We start from the raw sequence: 16,409 nt of genomic DNA on the forward strand, positions 1-16,409 counted from the left end.
CGGGGTTGTATGTTCAATACAAACAGCGCCATCCGTTTGTATGCGCTGCGTTTCATACGTCATCAGTATGTAAACAGAGCATGCAGGACGCTCGCTGCTAGTCATGTACCATTATAAGTATTAAAAGTCGGTAACCAAGCAATGGCTTTACGTCAGCCCAACAACCAAGGCCATCCACAGCAACACGCAACACCTGTGCTCATAAAGAAATTTTTCATCCAGCGTAGCCTAAGTTAAAGTAATTGGTTTCAGAGTTCACTACGATGCAAGTGCCATTGAAGATAATCATATATAAACAGTTTTTCGAAACCCGAATCCATATTGCTTTGAAAATAAAATATTCTCGGCATAGTTATTTTTTTCTGTGGCTATTCGCCAAGACCGTATGCCATAGTAATTAGTTTTCTCTGTTCACTCGAGACGAGCCAGAGATTGTGGGTCTTGTCTTTTCAGTAGCTTAAAAAATTGGTAAGATTCGCTACCTTCCATTTTTTTTTTATTTTTTAACGGTAGAACTTGCCGATGAATGTCCTGACTAATAATCTTAATACCGGGTAGAATTATAGCGTTAAATCATTGATGAATTCCGTGAGAAAACGATTACATATGGAACTAATAAAGCAAAACTCGAACGCGTTACATACGGACAAAACTTGTCGTACTAGAAAATGGAAGCGGCTCGCGAAAGTGACGTACTGTTCCGTTTTCTGTTTTTGGGTCCTCTGGTAGGTTAGGAGAAGGGCACTTTAGTAAGACAGTTTCTTGACGTTGGGGAAAACTTAGGAGGATGGGCTGAATTTGGCTGCTATGTACTCGCCTAGCTGTGCTATCTTGAGGTTATCTTGAGATGATTTCTTGGCTTTAGTGTCCCCGCGGCCCGGTCCTCGACCAGGCCTCCACCCCCAGGAAGCAGCCCGTGACAGCTGACTAACACCCAGGTACCTATTTTACTGCTAGGTAACAGGGGCATAGGGTGAAAGAAACTCTGCCCATTGTTTCTCGCCGGCGCCTGGGATCGAACCCAGGACCACAGGATCACAAGTCCAGCGTGCTGTCCGCTCAGCCGACCGGCTCCCTGCTTGCGGGGGTTGAACCTCAGCTTTTTGGTCCAGCCTAGCAACCGTTAATCAACCGTTGTACAGATTCCTGAGCCTGTTAGGCTCTATCATATCTACATTTGAAACTGTGTATGGAGTCTGCCTCCACACATCATTTTCCTAAAGCATTCCATTTGTTAAATGTTCTGTGTTATCATCAGTTTTGTGTGATTCCATCTCTTATAAACATAAGATAGTGTATTCTAAATCTTTATTCTGTGCATTCATCACGTTGCTTATAGCTGCTACTATGAAATTTTGCCGTCTTGCAAGAAAAGTTTTAAAGTTTTTGAAACTGAATTACAGAAAACTACCCCTCCCCCCCCCCACTCCAGTGTGTGCATTTATATATATATATATATATATATATATATATATATATATATATATATATATATATATATATATATATATATATATATATAACGTACAACACATTGGGGGTGATTTTGGGGGTCTAGGTCCCCTCGGCCCGGTCTCTGACCAGGCCTGCCAGGCCTCCTAGCTGTGCTATAGTTGCTAGTTGTAGGGCTGCAAGTTCGGTTAGTGTAGAGTGCAGCAAGATGTTTAGTATGACATTTAGTCTGTGTAAATTTCATAACCTACAGGCTGCTGCAGTCAGTTATGTTGACGATTTAACCGAGCCATCGATGTAAACAATGCTAGAGACCCGTTAAGTTTTTGATGGAAGGCAATTGTTGAAAGTGTGAAATAGTTTTAAAAGAGGAAACTTCTCATTACCTTTCTTTGTGATGGGCTTGTATGATACTTGGATAGTTGAGTACAAATAAAGAGGAATATCAGTGATAGACTACATTTAAGATGAATGTTCAGTTTATTATATTTCTATAAGCAGAACGTTGTTCTTGTAAACTGGATTACAGACTCTCTTAAAGCTTTGTGGACCAAGAATTAGAGTAGATTTAATAAGGTTTATGATGATTCATATTGACATAAATGCAATAAAATTAAGAATACAACAATTATGCTACTTTTCGATTAAATGTTTTGTGTGTATATGATATAGGCAAGCAGGAGGGTTACTCGGTAGACAGAATATTGAACTTTTAGCGAGGCAGGATCAAGTATAACATTTGGGGTTTACAGGCTCATGCTCGGTAATATTATGGAAAATTTGTTTACTGAGAATTATATAAAATGTAGTATTTTCCCTTTTAAATTGATGTAAATAATATTGTATATTCATACAGATAATAATATTAAAGTACTCATCAAAAGTCTGAGGCACCCTGCCTCAGATTAAATAGTTCTAGTAGAGCATTAGTTGGCAGCTCAGCTAGCGCACTTGTAGTATTGTTAAGTCTCTCTCTTGAAGCTCGTCCTCCAGGAGAGGTAGCCTAAAGTTTCGTGAGTGCATTTTTGTTTAGTTCAATGGTAGTTATCATCTGGACCTATTTCACTACATGCAATTTCAATGTTTAAAGTTACGGTTTATTTAGGTACTAGCAAGATGGTGTATATCTAGGGGTATGTCGTTTGTGTTGGCAGTCGTTGCATATTGCTACCGTGTTAGGATGCGAAATATTTTTTGTTCCGTAGTTGGGGTGAAAAATGTTGCACGACTGATGCCATGCAAAAACTGTTCCCAATGCTGGTTATACACCTGTTCTCTTAGCCCTCTAAACTCTCGGCTGGCATTAAGAAATGTTAAGCGTATCGGATGCGTGTGTTATAGCCTTCAGCTGAGAAAAGAATTGCCATGCATGGGCTTTAGGAGCGAGTCTGAGAACTACCTCTGTCCCTGAAACCTATGACAGTGAACAGAATATCGTGCGCATCAGACTTGCTTCACATGTTGATGAAACTCGGGTGCACTTGTTTTAACCAGCTGGTGTTCAGTGGAGGGGGTCGGCAGCGACGCCCTGGGTATTGGAGGTGGTATCTCGCCCTCTGTCGCTCGGCCAGGCTGCGAAACACGGTGGCAGTCTCCTGTGCTCGAGCGCGCGAATATCCCATGCGAAAATTTTCTTTCCTGTGATCAATGCGGGTGTGCGTGTGTGTATAATTACTGATCTTGTGGGGTAGTAATTGCGGTATGTGACCTTGTGAAAGATTGGGGTTCCTGTAAGGCAGTGAAAAGTGCCTAGTTGTGCAGGAGTTGACCGTTTCAAGCATGAGCGACGAATTTACATCGACGTTAAAGTCAAATTATTTATTTGGCTGGGCAGCAGCTCATTATGGGTAAATATATGATGGGCGAGGATCGCCGTATTTATATTATGATCAAAGGTGTTTCTGTATAGTACAATGTGATTTGGAGCAAATTCCCATCCTAGTGGGTGGTGGCCGAAAGGATAGCATATGCATCATTTTTTTTTGCCACCATGTGACCACACTCCTGAGTACATGTATCAAAGGTTGACAGTCACACACTCGGCTCCGATTGTACACAAGAGGACATGATTGTAACACTGTTTGCCAAAAGCAAGGCACATAATAAAATCATTGATGATATCGCTCTTGCTTCCCATCCATTATCGACTTTTTATCGACCATTATCCATCATTATCCGCGAGCATGACAGAACTGAGTTAGCAGAGGCACATGCTCCTGAAGTAGAAGTTGATTGCCACATAGATTGGCTTTGAGCAGCCCGAGGGCATGTAATAAACACAATTCTAACAATTTAATAGACTTGAGACTGAAATTTACCCCAGCTAATCAATATATATACACGATTACTATTCAGGAAGATTTACGCGTTTATATGAATCATCAAATAGTGGGCAAACATCTAGGCGTTACTACTACTAGGCTTAGGCTCGACTAAATATATATATTTAGAAGATTGCACCTGTTCAAGTAAATTTGAACAAATGTAAACAGTCAGCAAATCTATTCACACATCTTACGTAAGTATGTGGGGGGAAAAAGTTAAAAATTTCGAGAAAAAAAATTCACACATTAAATATTAGTAAATAGTTAAATACCATAAATCTTAGTAAAGCAGTAGGTGGCCTACTGAAGATAGTGCATCTGGGTTATCTTGAGAGGTTATCTTCAGATGATTTTGGGGATTTTTAGTGTCCCCGCGGCCCGGTCCTCGACCAGGCCTCCACCCCCAGGAAGCAGCCCGTGACAGCTGACTTAACACCCAGGTACCTATTTACTGCTAGGTAACAGGGGCATAGGGTGAAAAACTCTGCCCATTGTTTCTCGCTGGCGTCTGGGATCGAACCCAGGACCACAGGATCACAAGTCCAGCGTGCTGTCTGCTCGGCCGACCGGCTCCCTGGGTGATTGTAACCTTTGCCCCGCCGCCCACTGAATGTGTGTGATGAACAATAGGCAAATTAAAATTATATATAACTGGCTCGGCACCAAATATACATTGATGAACTGGACCCCGTTAAAGTTTATGTACCCATTGTGACAAACCTTTCTGCTACTCGCCCACACGATGGGAATGGAGTCTATAATAAACTAATTAAACTAACCAAAACACTTGCGGCCTCTTGATCACGGTGGTAATGGTTCTGTCTAAGGGGGTCAACACTGACCCCTTAGACAGTCAGTGTTGATGTATACATTAACACGTTTGTGCGAAAGTAGACAAACAACAATAGTACTAATCCATTTCATGTTGGCCCCCCGCCACTGTATGATAGAATTGATTTAGCTAATGACAGTGCCTTCAAAGGACAAGTTAACTATTACCTTACATTATCTATAAGCAGCATGAAAACCATAATATAGTTTCAACAAAAATCTTGTAGATCAAGAGGCTGAAATTTTCACTAGACTTCAAACAATAATACCATTATGCAAGCCACAGTTATTGGGAATTCAATAAAATCAACAGACTTATATATGATACTCTACTTCTAAGTGTTTAAGCTAGAGTATTAGTAAGTGGTAATTTTCAATGCCAGCCGATGTAAACCTGACCAATTGTAAAGCCTGCAAATATTATTCACACACCCTGCATAACTTTATCATTGTGAAAACAAATTAAGAATTCTAAACTTCACAGATGTTGAAGAAATTTGTATTAAAAATCTCTACTAGACATTTAATGCAATTGTGCAAAGTTTGTTTCAGGTGGTTTGCCAGCGCAGACTACTTATCACATGCCTTGGTATGAGTCACCATCCTGTGTGATGGGGGATTTCTAGCATAACGTAGGTAGTTTTTTTTGACACGCTGTACTCCCTTTCATATTGGGTAGCTGTCTAGGGTAGCTGCATTAATTCCCTCTTTACGAGCAAAAGTGTTGGCCAACTCATCAGTATTATCATGCATTCAGAGACCCATATGGGAAGGAATCCACAGGAGACAGACTCTGACTCCATCATTGATGATTTCACTATATCTGTATCCGGCTTCAGAGATAAGCACGTCACAATTATGCCTTGGTGAGCGGAGGGCAGTCAAGGATGACAAGGAGTCACTTGCAGATGTACCTAAATGTGTTAATAAACAAAAAATAAGTGGTACACGCAGCCTCGTATCCTCCGCCCACTTTATGGCTGTGTAACGAATGCATGATAAGCACACACACATCTTATGCAACTGCCTACACTAACAAACACCTAAAGTCTCCTAGAGGTCATTTAGATATTAGTTTTATAAATCTACAATACCTCCATAGCTTATCAAATTGTGTAACTAGGCTAATAGGTTCTGTAACTTGCTTAGCTAAACGAATTTAAGAGTCGATTCCTGAACCAATCGTGTGCATTTTAACCTTTTCCACTAGCACTCGCAGGATGAGTATATGATATGGTGAATAATAAACAATAAACTAATCCAGAATATGGGTACGAGGTTAATAAACTAGACGTCGATAATAATAATAATAATAATAATAATAATATGGAAAGAATTAGTGGTAATATTTCGGTGTTTTTGTGTAAAATTTGCTATTGTATAAAAAAATGTCAGTGTAACTTAGCCATCGTAATTTTTCCTTGTAAATAAGTGTAGTAAGAGCAGTGTGTTAAGTGATGCTGCATCACTGGTGAGTTGAGTCAGTGCTCCTCAAATGCCCGCTAACAGTTGCCAACATTATATAGCCTAATGTTATTGCAACCCTCAAATCTACAACTGTGTTTTGACCTTCTCTTGTGCAGTCTTAAGGCTGTCTTGTCTGTTATAGACGTGTGGGGGAGAAGAGGGTGTGGTTAATGTTGTAGACGGTAAGTTGGGTAAAACAAAAGTGTGTTTTATGCAGTTATGTGGCATTAGTTATGACGTACAATGTGGGTTGGTGGGGGGTTGGTGGATCAAGACACTCTACCCGGCTTAATATAACACTAGTCTGTTTTGCTCTCTCAGGAAACTCCGTTCATCTACCAAGATGCCGTCCTCCATCGCTGTGTCCGCCGAACAGGCCTCCCTCCTAGGGTAAGTGTTGGCTGTTGTTGTTTAGTGTGTGAGTGTAGCGCCGGCCAGGCAGGGCTTGTGTTGGGGGGTGAAGCTGGCTGTGGGTGTCTCCACCACGGGGCGCGGGGGCCAACTGAACCTCCTCGATATCCTGTCTAAATCTAGCTTATTATTCATTTAGTTGAAATTATGATTAACGAGAACCGGGTTCAAATGCCAGTTGAGGGACCGTGGCGGCGTGCGTGTTGGTCTCAAGAGTGCGGTCTATGGTGTTCGTACTGAGTGTTCGAACTGTGGATATACTGAGTGTGTTTTCACCCACAGGCAGTCCAAGCTGGCCAAGCCCTGCCTCGGGACCGAACACAACACACTGAAAGGTTGTGGCCCGTTTAAGGAAAATTTGTTCAGACTTCTGAAACGTGTTTAGTGTTCCCGTCAGTGTTCTCCAGTAAATCCCATCCCAAATCCTTTTGCTGACCCCCTTCCAAGTGCTATATATAGTCTTAATGGCTTTCCACTCTCTCCTCGTAACTCACTTCCGCCCTCCAGGCGGTCTGGGAGTTCGTGTGGATGGCATAATTTCACATCTTCGTGGTTGATAAACTACACACACTTGATTTAATAAATTATGTAATAAGCTCTGTGCTGTAACTTGTTTAAATTGCTTTTGTGGTTCACTTCCTGAACCTGCTACGTGCTTCTAACCTTTTCACCTCGTTCAGAGAATAGGTAGGTGGGAGGGGTGCTTAATAAACTTAACTGGTACTGGTTATTGACAGGAAATGCCCAAAGTTGAGTCACTTCCTAACGCACTCGGAGCCATCTCGGGTAAGTGTATTAGCATAAGTGTGCTTGTATTGCATTCATGCCTGTACTCGCCTAGATGTGCTTGCAAGGTAGTATTTCCTACAGCCCATCCTCATGTTTTGGTAGTACTTATACTAACAATGAGGACCATAGTATATATACTGACGTACAACGAAATTAGAACGTAGAAATCTGAGCTATTGATTTGAACAAACCGGAAAATAATTTTTTTTAATAGTGTTACTTTGACCAACTAAACTAACCTATCCTAACCTTCCTAGGTCTAATACACGATTTGAGGCATAATATAGTACATGTGTGCCCTATACTAGGCCTAGAATATTTAGGTTTGTGTTTTAGCTTCATTTTAAAAGTAGTAGACTGACTAGAGAGAGAGAGAACTGGATAAGCACCTCCAAAGGATACCTGATCAACCAGGCTGTGACTCATACGTCAGGCTGCGAGCAGCCTGGTTGATCGGTCCAGCAACCAGGAGGCCTGGTCGACGACCGGGCCGCGGGGACTCTAAGCCCCGAAAGCACCTCAAGGTAACCTCAAGGGATGTAGGAGACTCGAACCGGGACCCCCTCGCGTGATGGAAATTAAGACCCCCCCTTCTCGCGTGACGTCCTGGGTCAAATTAGGTCCGGGCAATTTAGTACACCAGTTTAGTGACGTTGGGAGTACTTGAGAAGACGGGCTCCCTCCTCCTCCCCTCCTCTTTCTTTTCTTCTTTCTTCATTTCTTTCTTCTTTTCTTTTTTATATCCTTTTTTTTCTTTTTCTTTTTTTGCTTTCTTTTGCTCTTTCTTCTTTTTCTTCTTTTCTTTCTTCTCTTCTTCTCTCACAAACTTGGCCACACATGTACAATACTAACCAGCATATATATACATTTTCTTCTGTCCTCCATGGACAGGGTTAAAAAATTGTTAAACATTTAGTTCAGCGATTTATTGAACAATCAACCACAGAAGGGGATTGTTATGCCTTTAAAATGCTAATCTAACCTACCAACACAAACATACTTACGTCTGACCTACATACAGTACGGGCTGAAGTACGATGAACAGCATATGAATACAAAAAAAAACTCCAGAAGGCCTATTAGCCCATGAGAATCGGGTTTTGTTAATACCACCCAAACTCAATAGTGTATGTCCGGCGTGGGATTGGAAGAATCCGGCGTGGGATTGGAAGAATCCTACATATCTTGGATTGTTTCAATCCAATTATCAAACAGTCTATCGTGTTTAATATGAAGTTGTACAGAAAATGGTGATCTTTAGTATCTTGAGCTCTGTAACCCTTCGTGTCGTTTAATGGGCATACTAATGCGAATGTATGTTAACAAAATATTACTTTTATCATTCATTTGTTTCGGGGCACAGGCAGCCAGTGTATTTTTACATTAGGCTTGTATCGAGGATTCCCCCCGCCCCCAGATGCAGCCTCGCAAAAAGCCAAGTAACTCCTGGGTACCCATTCACTGCATTGGGCGATAGGAAATGCGCCTAAGGAAATATTAATACTACAATAAAACTATAAGCTAAGAATGTGTTTAGAACAAAGGTTCACTTGTCAGTTTACCCGTAGATGTACTGGAACAGTATTAGGCTTTCAGTCATAAATACCTTGGTGGTTTAGAGTGGTGTGTGTGGTAATTGGATTTTTCTAAAACCTAATGTAAAATATCAGAGGGTTGGGGTGGGTGTTCCTGTGTGGAGATGAGGGAGGGTGCTAGTGTGGCTGTGGGTACAAGGTTGGGTTTAGGGTGGCAGTATTAGGGTACACAGTACCACCCTCCCTACCACTTAGGTACTTCATGGCATGGTTTACTGGTGGTGAATAATGCATATACCAGCGTCTTACCTCACAGCACGGTGGAGGAGTTTCAACAGTTTCCAGTCTTGTTGTACTGCCTCTCCAAGCGCAGGTGTGGGGGGAGTGCACGCATCTCTAGTGTAGGGGGTTTGGGGGTACGTTTGTCTATAACATACAGGTGTTTGACATCTGCTTCTGTCCCTTTACACCTGTCAAGATGTGGCGTTTAAATATATCTGATTCGGGTGTGGATACAGAGCCCCTGTATGCTTCGGCTAGCTACTCAACATTAAGGTGATTAAGAACCGTTTTGTCTTTTACTAATGTAGTTCTATTGTGAAGTATTTTATCGTTCGTGTATGTGCAATTTGAGTCTTGAAACAGCCTCGGTGTTATTTTTAGGGATAACATCGGGGATGTTTATGACAAGATGAAACTAGTGAAAAAAATTTACTCATAACTTGTGTGTGTAGACAAGTGGCTTTGTTTAATACTTTCTTGCGCGATAACTTGCTTGTTTGCATTAGTAGTTAAGTATATCTAGTTTGGTATGTTGACCAAGTGTGTGACATCTCATGATAGAATTTAATCCTACCACACTGTTTTCTTAAATGTGTACCGAATATTTAAGTGGAAAGGGTTGAAGTAGTAAGCAGCAGCAGCAGTAGTGTTTTTCCAGTAACAGCAAACACATAGGACTGGAACGTGTGAGAAGAGCTCTTGAGTGGAGTAATATTCATATATTACTATTTATAAATATTACATACGACTATATACGTGCTATATAGTCGTAAGCCATTACTATATAACACGACCGTATATCGTATAGTATATAGTATAGCACGACCGCATATATAGGTCGTGCTATGAAAGGACCGCTAGAATGTACACGGAAAACACTTGAAGTATTTTCTGGCTGTTGTGGACGCGCCATAACTCGATCTGGAACTCAACAGGCGCGCGCTGCTGCTATCGTGTTCCATTCTAAGGCGTAGTACAGTTGGCTCCGTTCTCAATTCAAAATCGGGGATCCCGGACAGGGCAGAAATCGGTGGGCACGTTTCCTTTCAACTAATGCCTCTGTTCACCTAGTAGTAAATCGATACCCAGAAGTTAGTCAGCTGTAGGTTTGCATGCTGGGAAAGGTAGAGTTCAACCTAGGGACCTTAGGGGGGGGGGGGGGAACTCCATACAAGCCTCCGTGTGTGTGTGTGTGTGTGTGTGTGTGTGTGTGTGTGTGTGTGTGTGTGTGTGTGTGTGTGTGTGTGTGCAGGCTTCCTGTCCCCCACAAAACTAATAATTTCTTCATAGATTCATCACCTTGTAAATTTTTGCTTGGCAAGCCTTTTATCAGTTGCATTCCCTGGTTAGGCTTCAGCCAATGGACGCTCGGATAATATATATATATATATATATATATATATATATATATATATATATATATATATATATATATATATATATATATATATATATATATATATATATATATATATATAACATATAATAATATTATACTGGATAATATAACATACACTGAAATGCGTAGCTACTCCAGTGTCGGGTTGAGAGGGTGATCCCTTCCCTCACAGAACACTGAATAGTTACCTTGTGTTTAAGCCAAAATTTTGAGTAGTGGACAAAAACAGTTGTCACATAAACTGACACTACCAGCTCTCAAACTCTTGGAGGTTTTGACAAGCGTAGTCGACTATAAAAAGTTGAGTAGACTGCCCCGCTCCTGTGCCAGGGAAGTCCACTACGGGCTCACCATAGCCCGTGCTACTTGGAACTTAGAATGGGTGAAACGGTTTGGTGGGGGCGAGAAGAGAAATGTTTGGTTGTGACCCCTTTAATTAGAATAATTTTAGAGGAGCTGCATGTAGAATGTTCCAAGTGTGGGAGTTAGTGTAGCTATTCAGGGTCTGCAGACGCAGGTTTTTAAAATTAAAATGTCAAAACTTTTATATATAAATGATTGTAAATTACAATAGTTTACAAAAATTAAGGCAGTTGTCGCAAGTTAAATTAATAGCCTAAACTCTAATTATAATTCTGTACTGAAAGACAAATGGAAAGACTAATAACGATGCTAAATGCCAGAAAATACAATTCAGACAATATTGTTCAAGTTTTTAAACATAATTCTATACATAATTTTAAATAAGACTAAATGTAACGCGAATTTCTAGAAATGTTTAAAGTCTCTCTTAATATTCGGGTGGTGGTGGTGTGGCAAGAGTGGCTGGTGACTGCTTAAAACAGTTGTGGGCGTGTTCGTACACCCTAGGCGTGACGCATCTGAGGCCAGATTCATGAAGCGGTTACGCAAGTACATCTTTCGTGTACATCTTTCCTCAATCTTTGAGGGCTTTGGTTACATTTATTAAACAGTTTACATGCACTAAAACTTCCCAATCAACTGTTGTTAGTGTTATAAACAGCCTCCTGGTGCTTCGGAGCTCATTAACTGTTTAATAATTGTAAACAAATTCTTCAAAGATTGAGAAAAGATGTACAGGTTCGTAAGTGCTAGCGCAACTGCTTCGTGAATCTGGCCCGTGGACGTTCTCCTGGTGTTGCGTTACAGCTGCTGCAGTGTGTTGTGTAAACTGTCATGGTCTTTCTTATTTATTCTATCGTGAAGACGTAGGGAAATGCGTATTTCGCTGGTGGTAGTGTGTCAAGCCTTGTCCAGCGAAATCCGTGTAGGGAAATTTGTTGAACTATGGAATATGGAGTTAGAATAGCAGGCAGCCTTTCAGACTTTGTGAACTCGCCTAGTTATGCTTGCGGAGGTTGAGCTTTGGCTCTTTGGTCCCGCCTCTGAACTGTCAATCAACTGGTGTACAGATTCCTGAGCCTACTGGGCTCTATCATATCTACATTTAAAACTGTGTATGGAGTCGGCCTCCACCACATCACTGTCTAATGCATTCCATCCGTTAACTGCTCTGACACTGAAAAAGTTCCTTCTAACGTCCCTGTTGGCTCATGTGGGTACTCAGTTTCCACCTGTGTCCCCTTGTTAGCGTCCCACCAGTGATACTTCAGTGTGTTGGTGTGCACATGACTGTTTAGTCCTCTTAAGCCATATTTATTATTTGTCTTGTTTATTCACAAGATTTCTTACATTGATAGCGTTTCGGGCAAGCCCTTAATCTTTAATTTTTTCCCCGGGATACGAACCTGCCAAATAGTTTGTCAGGTTACCCATTCACTGCTGGGTGAACAGAGGCTACAGTTGAGGATTGGTGCCTAGTCAATCCTCCCCGGCCAGGATACGAACCCAGGCAAAAGCGCTCGTGAAGCAAGTCTCTTTCCACTGCACCACGGGGACTATTCAGATTTCAATTATTTTTTCCAATTTACAAAATTAGGCTTTGCATAATTTGTGGCTTCGTTAAAAATTCAGATACTGTCGCAAAGTTGCCAACTGTAATCTGATTTTATTAAAAAAAAATCACTTTTTAATATTCTTCTAATAGTAATTGCCAATTGCTTAGTGTATACAGTTCGGCTTAACATTTTGGTCCATATTCCGGAGGAGCTAAACATGGTTTAATTCATCACATTATTGTTCATTAACCCGACCCGCAGGAATGGCGGTAAACCGCAATTAATTAAATAAAAAAGAAGTTATGATGGAGTGGGGGGGGGGATGTGGGGGTGTGAAGGGTATGTTTCATTTTTTTTATTAATACACGAGATACATCTGCATTAGTGCAGCTACCCAGGAGGCCTGGTCGACGACCGGGCCGCGGGGACGCTAAGCCCCGGAAGCACCTCAAAGTAACCTCAAGGTAAGGTAAGGTACCCTAGACTATATGGAGTACAGTGTGTCAAAAAAGCTAACTAGGTGATGCTAAAAAATCCCCATCACACAGGGTGATTAGTCATACAGAGGCATGTGATAGGCAGTCTGCACTGGCAGACTCCGAATGCATTTTGAGGATATCAACACAAGAGTAAATAAGGTAGCAGTGGTAATAAAAGTCCTGTAAAGTAAAAATAAAAGGTATGTTTCAGACAACTCTTCCATTTTCTACGACCAGAAGCGTCGAAGAAAACGCTCTAGGTCTCCGTATATCATCGGTAACTAATAGATTCCTAGCGTAATAGTTCTTTTTGACTGTAGCATTTTTTTTAAGCACTGTATTAGTAAGAAACTAAAAACTTGTGTATTGTATACATTTAAATTAAAATGTATTTAAATTGTTCCTAAAAATATGATCACTAATTTATGGTATAATATTATGAAATGGCCATATTTTTAATCTATATCGAACGAGCGCCGTATGGTTTGAACTTCGATGAACCAGAATAATGTTACATGTTGTAAAATATGAATCGTAGAATTCATGTTGGAGAGCTACTGTGTTCTTTATGGAATTGGTTTGGGACAGTGGACGATTGTTGGCAATGTTATAGATTCAGCTACCTGGGGGGGAGGGGAGGGGTAGAAATAGCCTAAGCTACTCTATCCCCTTTGAGATGTGTTTCTTTCTTGTCTCAATAAACATACTTGAATTCAGCTACTCGGAACAAGTTCTAAGTAGCACGGGCTATGGTGAGCCCGTAGTGGACTTACCTGGCACAGGAGCGGGGCAAGTAGCACGGGCTATGGTGAGCCCGTAGTGGACTTACCTGGCACAGGAGCGGGGCAAGTAACATGGGCTATGGTGAGCCCGTAGTGGACTTACCTGGCACAGGAGCGGGGCAAGTAGCACGGGCTATGGTGAGCCCGTAGTGGACTTACCTGGCACAGGAGCGGGGCAAGTAACATGGGCTATGGTGAGCCCGTAGTGGACTTACCTGGCACAGGAGCGGGGCAAGTAGCACGGGCTATGGTGAGCCCGTAGTGGACTTACCTGGCACAGGAGCGGGGCAAGTAGCACGGGCTATGGTGAGCCCGTAGTGGACTTACCTGGCACAGGAGCGGGGCAAGTAGCACGGGCTATGGTGAGCCCGTAGTGGACTTACCTGGCACAGGAGCGGGGCAAGTAACATGGGCTATGGTGAGCCCGTAGTGGACTTGCCTGGCACAGGAGCGGGGCAAGTAGCACGGGCTATGGTGAGCCCGTAGTGGACTTACCTGGCACAGGAGCGGGGCAAGTAACATGGGCTATGGTGAGCCCGTAGTGGACTTACCTGGCACAGGAGCGGGGCAAGTAGCACGGGCTATGGTGAGCCCGTAATGGACTTACCTGGCACAGGAGCGGGGCAAGTAGCACGGGCTATGGTGAGCCCGTAATGGACTTACCTGGCACAGGAGCGGGACAAGTAGCACGGGCTATGGTGAGCCCGTAGTGGACTTACCTGGCACAGGAGCGTGCTGTGTGGGATTGTTGGCAACGAGAATATGGTTTTGTAGTGGTGTGTTGTTGTCTACGTAACGGCAGCGATGCTAGAAGTTTAAAACAAAATTCTTTAGGTGTGAGGGGGTTATAAACACTTGATACTAATAGAGAAGTAGGCTAACAAAACTGAGACAGTTCATGAAAAATAACAAAGGAATACTTTTGCATGAATGTCCCCGCCCCCCCCCCCCCCAATAGTCTGCTCTTAAGCCAAGTGTTTGTAACAAATGAATATAATTTGTCATCTTTCCACCACTGAACCCACAAGTTACAGCCCCGCTCCTGTGCCAAGGCAAGTCCACTACGGGCTCACCATAACCCGTGCTACTTGGAACTTTTTGTTCCCAGTAGCTGAATCTATTAACAACCACCACTGAACCTAAATGGAATGTCTCTCCCTTTCCTATAGAGACGGTGGTTGTCTTGTAAATGTAGCTAAACAAGTAATGAAGCTGTTGTGATAATTAGTATTTTTATATTCTGCAAAAGATTTAATGATTTCGGCACGAGCAGATGTCTGCAGTTATTACCCGTGCACACATTGTTAAAGTTTGAACCAGTTACTGCGTAACGTGGTGAAGGTGGGGTCCCTCGATTGTTTCAAGCGTAGGTTGGACATGTATACGAGTGGGATTGGATGGTTATAAATAGGAGCTGCCTCGTATGGGCCAATAGGCCTTCTGCAGTTGCCTCTGTTCTTATGTTCTAAACATTCAAGTAGAATAATTTATAGGGTGGTTTCATACAGCTGTTAAAGAATTATATCGTAAAATAGACCCCCACAGCCATCACATAACAGTGAGTCCCTCTACCGTTCTTGACTTGGCTGCGATCCCGCTGGGGGCTATTGGTATACTTGAATAAGATTTCAGATTGACCAGACCACACTTGAGAATGGCGCTTCGACTTGAGAATGGTCCAGGACGGACCGAAACGTCGTCGTCCCTTTACCTTCTAGTGTGTGGTCTGGTCAACGCACACTAGAAGGTGAAGGGACGACGACGTTTCGGTCCGTCCTAGACCATTCTCAAGTCGATTGTCTTGAGAATCGTCCACTTATTAGGGGAATTGACAGGGTGGACAAAGACAAACTCTTCAGCACGGGTGAGACACGAACAAGGGGACACAGGTGGAAACTTAGTACCCAGATGAGCCACAGAGACGTTAGAAAGAACTTTTTCAGTGTCAGAGTAGTTAATAAATGGAATGCACTAGGAAGTGATGTGGTGGAGGCTGACTCCATACACAGTTTCAAATGTAGATATGATAGAGCCCAGTAGGCTCAGGAATCTGTACACCAGTTGATTGACAGTTGAGAGGCGGGACCAAAGAGCCAAAGCTCAACCCCCGCAATGCACAATTAGGTGAGTACAATTAGGTGAGTACTTACCTTTAGCCACGTTATTGTGACTCATCGCCTGCAAGATTTCAGGTTGTTGAGGATATTAAACCAGTTAGGCATATCTAGGGGGGGGGTGGGGACGCTCTTGCCAATTACTGACCTCGGGGATGCAACACACAATTCTCTCTTCTCCTAGGGTATCTATTTACTACCAAGAACTGTTTCTTTTTTCTATGAATATGTGACGCTTGCTGTTTAACTACGTCTTTTATTAATGATAGTTATATTGGTAATTTTGTGTTGCACGAGTGAACATCAGGTCTGCACGCAACGCTCTGCGTGTTAGTAGATTGCAAGAATGCAGAAACACCAATAGTATATACTCTTACAAATCTAATGTACCATCTTGTATACAGATAAATAGATCAGTCCACCCTTAGAGAATATAAGCAGCACGCATTTTCTTTGATAGGCAGTTGGCGCTCCTAACCAGAGAAAACGTAGTTGTGATGGGAAACTAAATGTGTACCATTTTTTTTCCGTCTTGCATTTACCGCCTGTATTGATCTATTTAACCCAAGCTTCTATCCCCCCTCCCGCTTGTTTGGCGCATCAATATAACCAGTGGTTGCACAAT

General features: G+C 42.2%; 1 protein-coding gene across 21 annotated transcripts in view; it reads left to right on the plus strand.

Moving 5' to 3' along the window:
• MESK2 (misexpression suppressor of KSR 2) overlaps nucleotides 1–16,409 on the plus strand; it is a 233,823-nt gene that overhangs the window by 101,923 nt on the left and 115,491 nt on the right. For 17 of the 21 annotated variants that reach the window (XR_006775021.2, XM_069318952.1, XM_069318957.1 and 14 more), the window contains exon 2: nucleotides 6,396–6,464. Coding sequence is in view for 20 of the 21 variants with exons in the window: in XM_045769753.2 (XP_045625709.1) it covers nucleotides 6,396–6,464 (69 nt within the window). In the remaining variant the exon portion in view is untranslated. Of the gene's footprint in view, nucleotides 1–3,148; nucleotides 3,300–6,205; nucleotides 6,257–6,395; nucleotides 6,465–16,409 lie in introns of those variants that run through there. The other 4 variants (XM_069318945.1, XM_069318943.1, XM_069318959.1 and 1 more) reach the window with 4 other exon arrangements.

This window comes from Procambarus clarkii, chromosome 92 (genome assembly GCF_040958095.1).
Source record: "Procambarus clarkii isolate CNS0578487 chromosome 92, FALCON_Pclarkii_2.0, whole genome shotgun sequence".
NCBI lineage: Eukaryota > Metazoa > Arthropoda > Malacostraca > Decapoda > Cambaridae > Procambarus > Procambarus clarkii.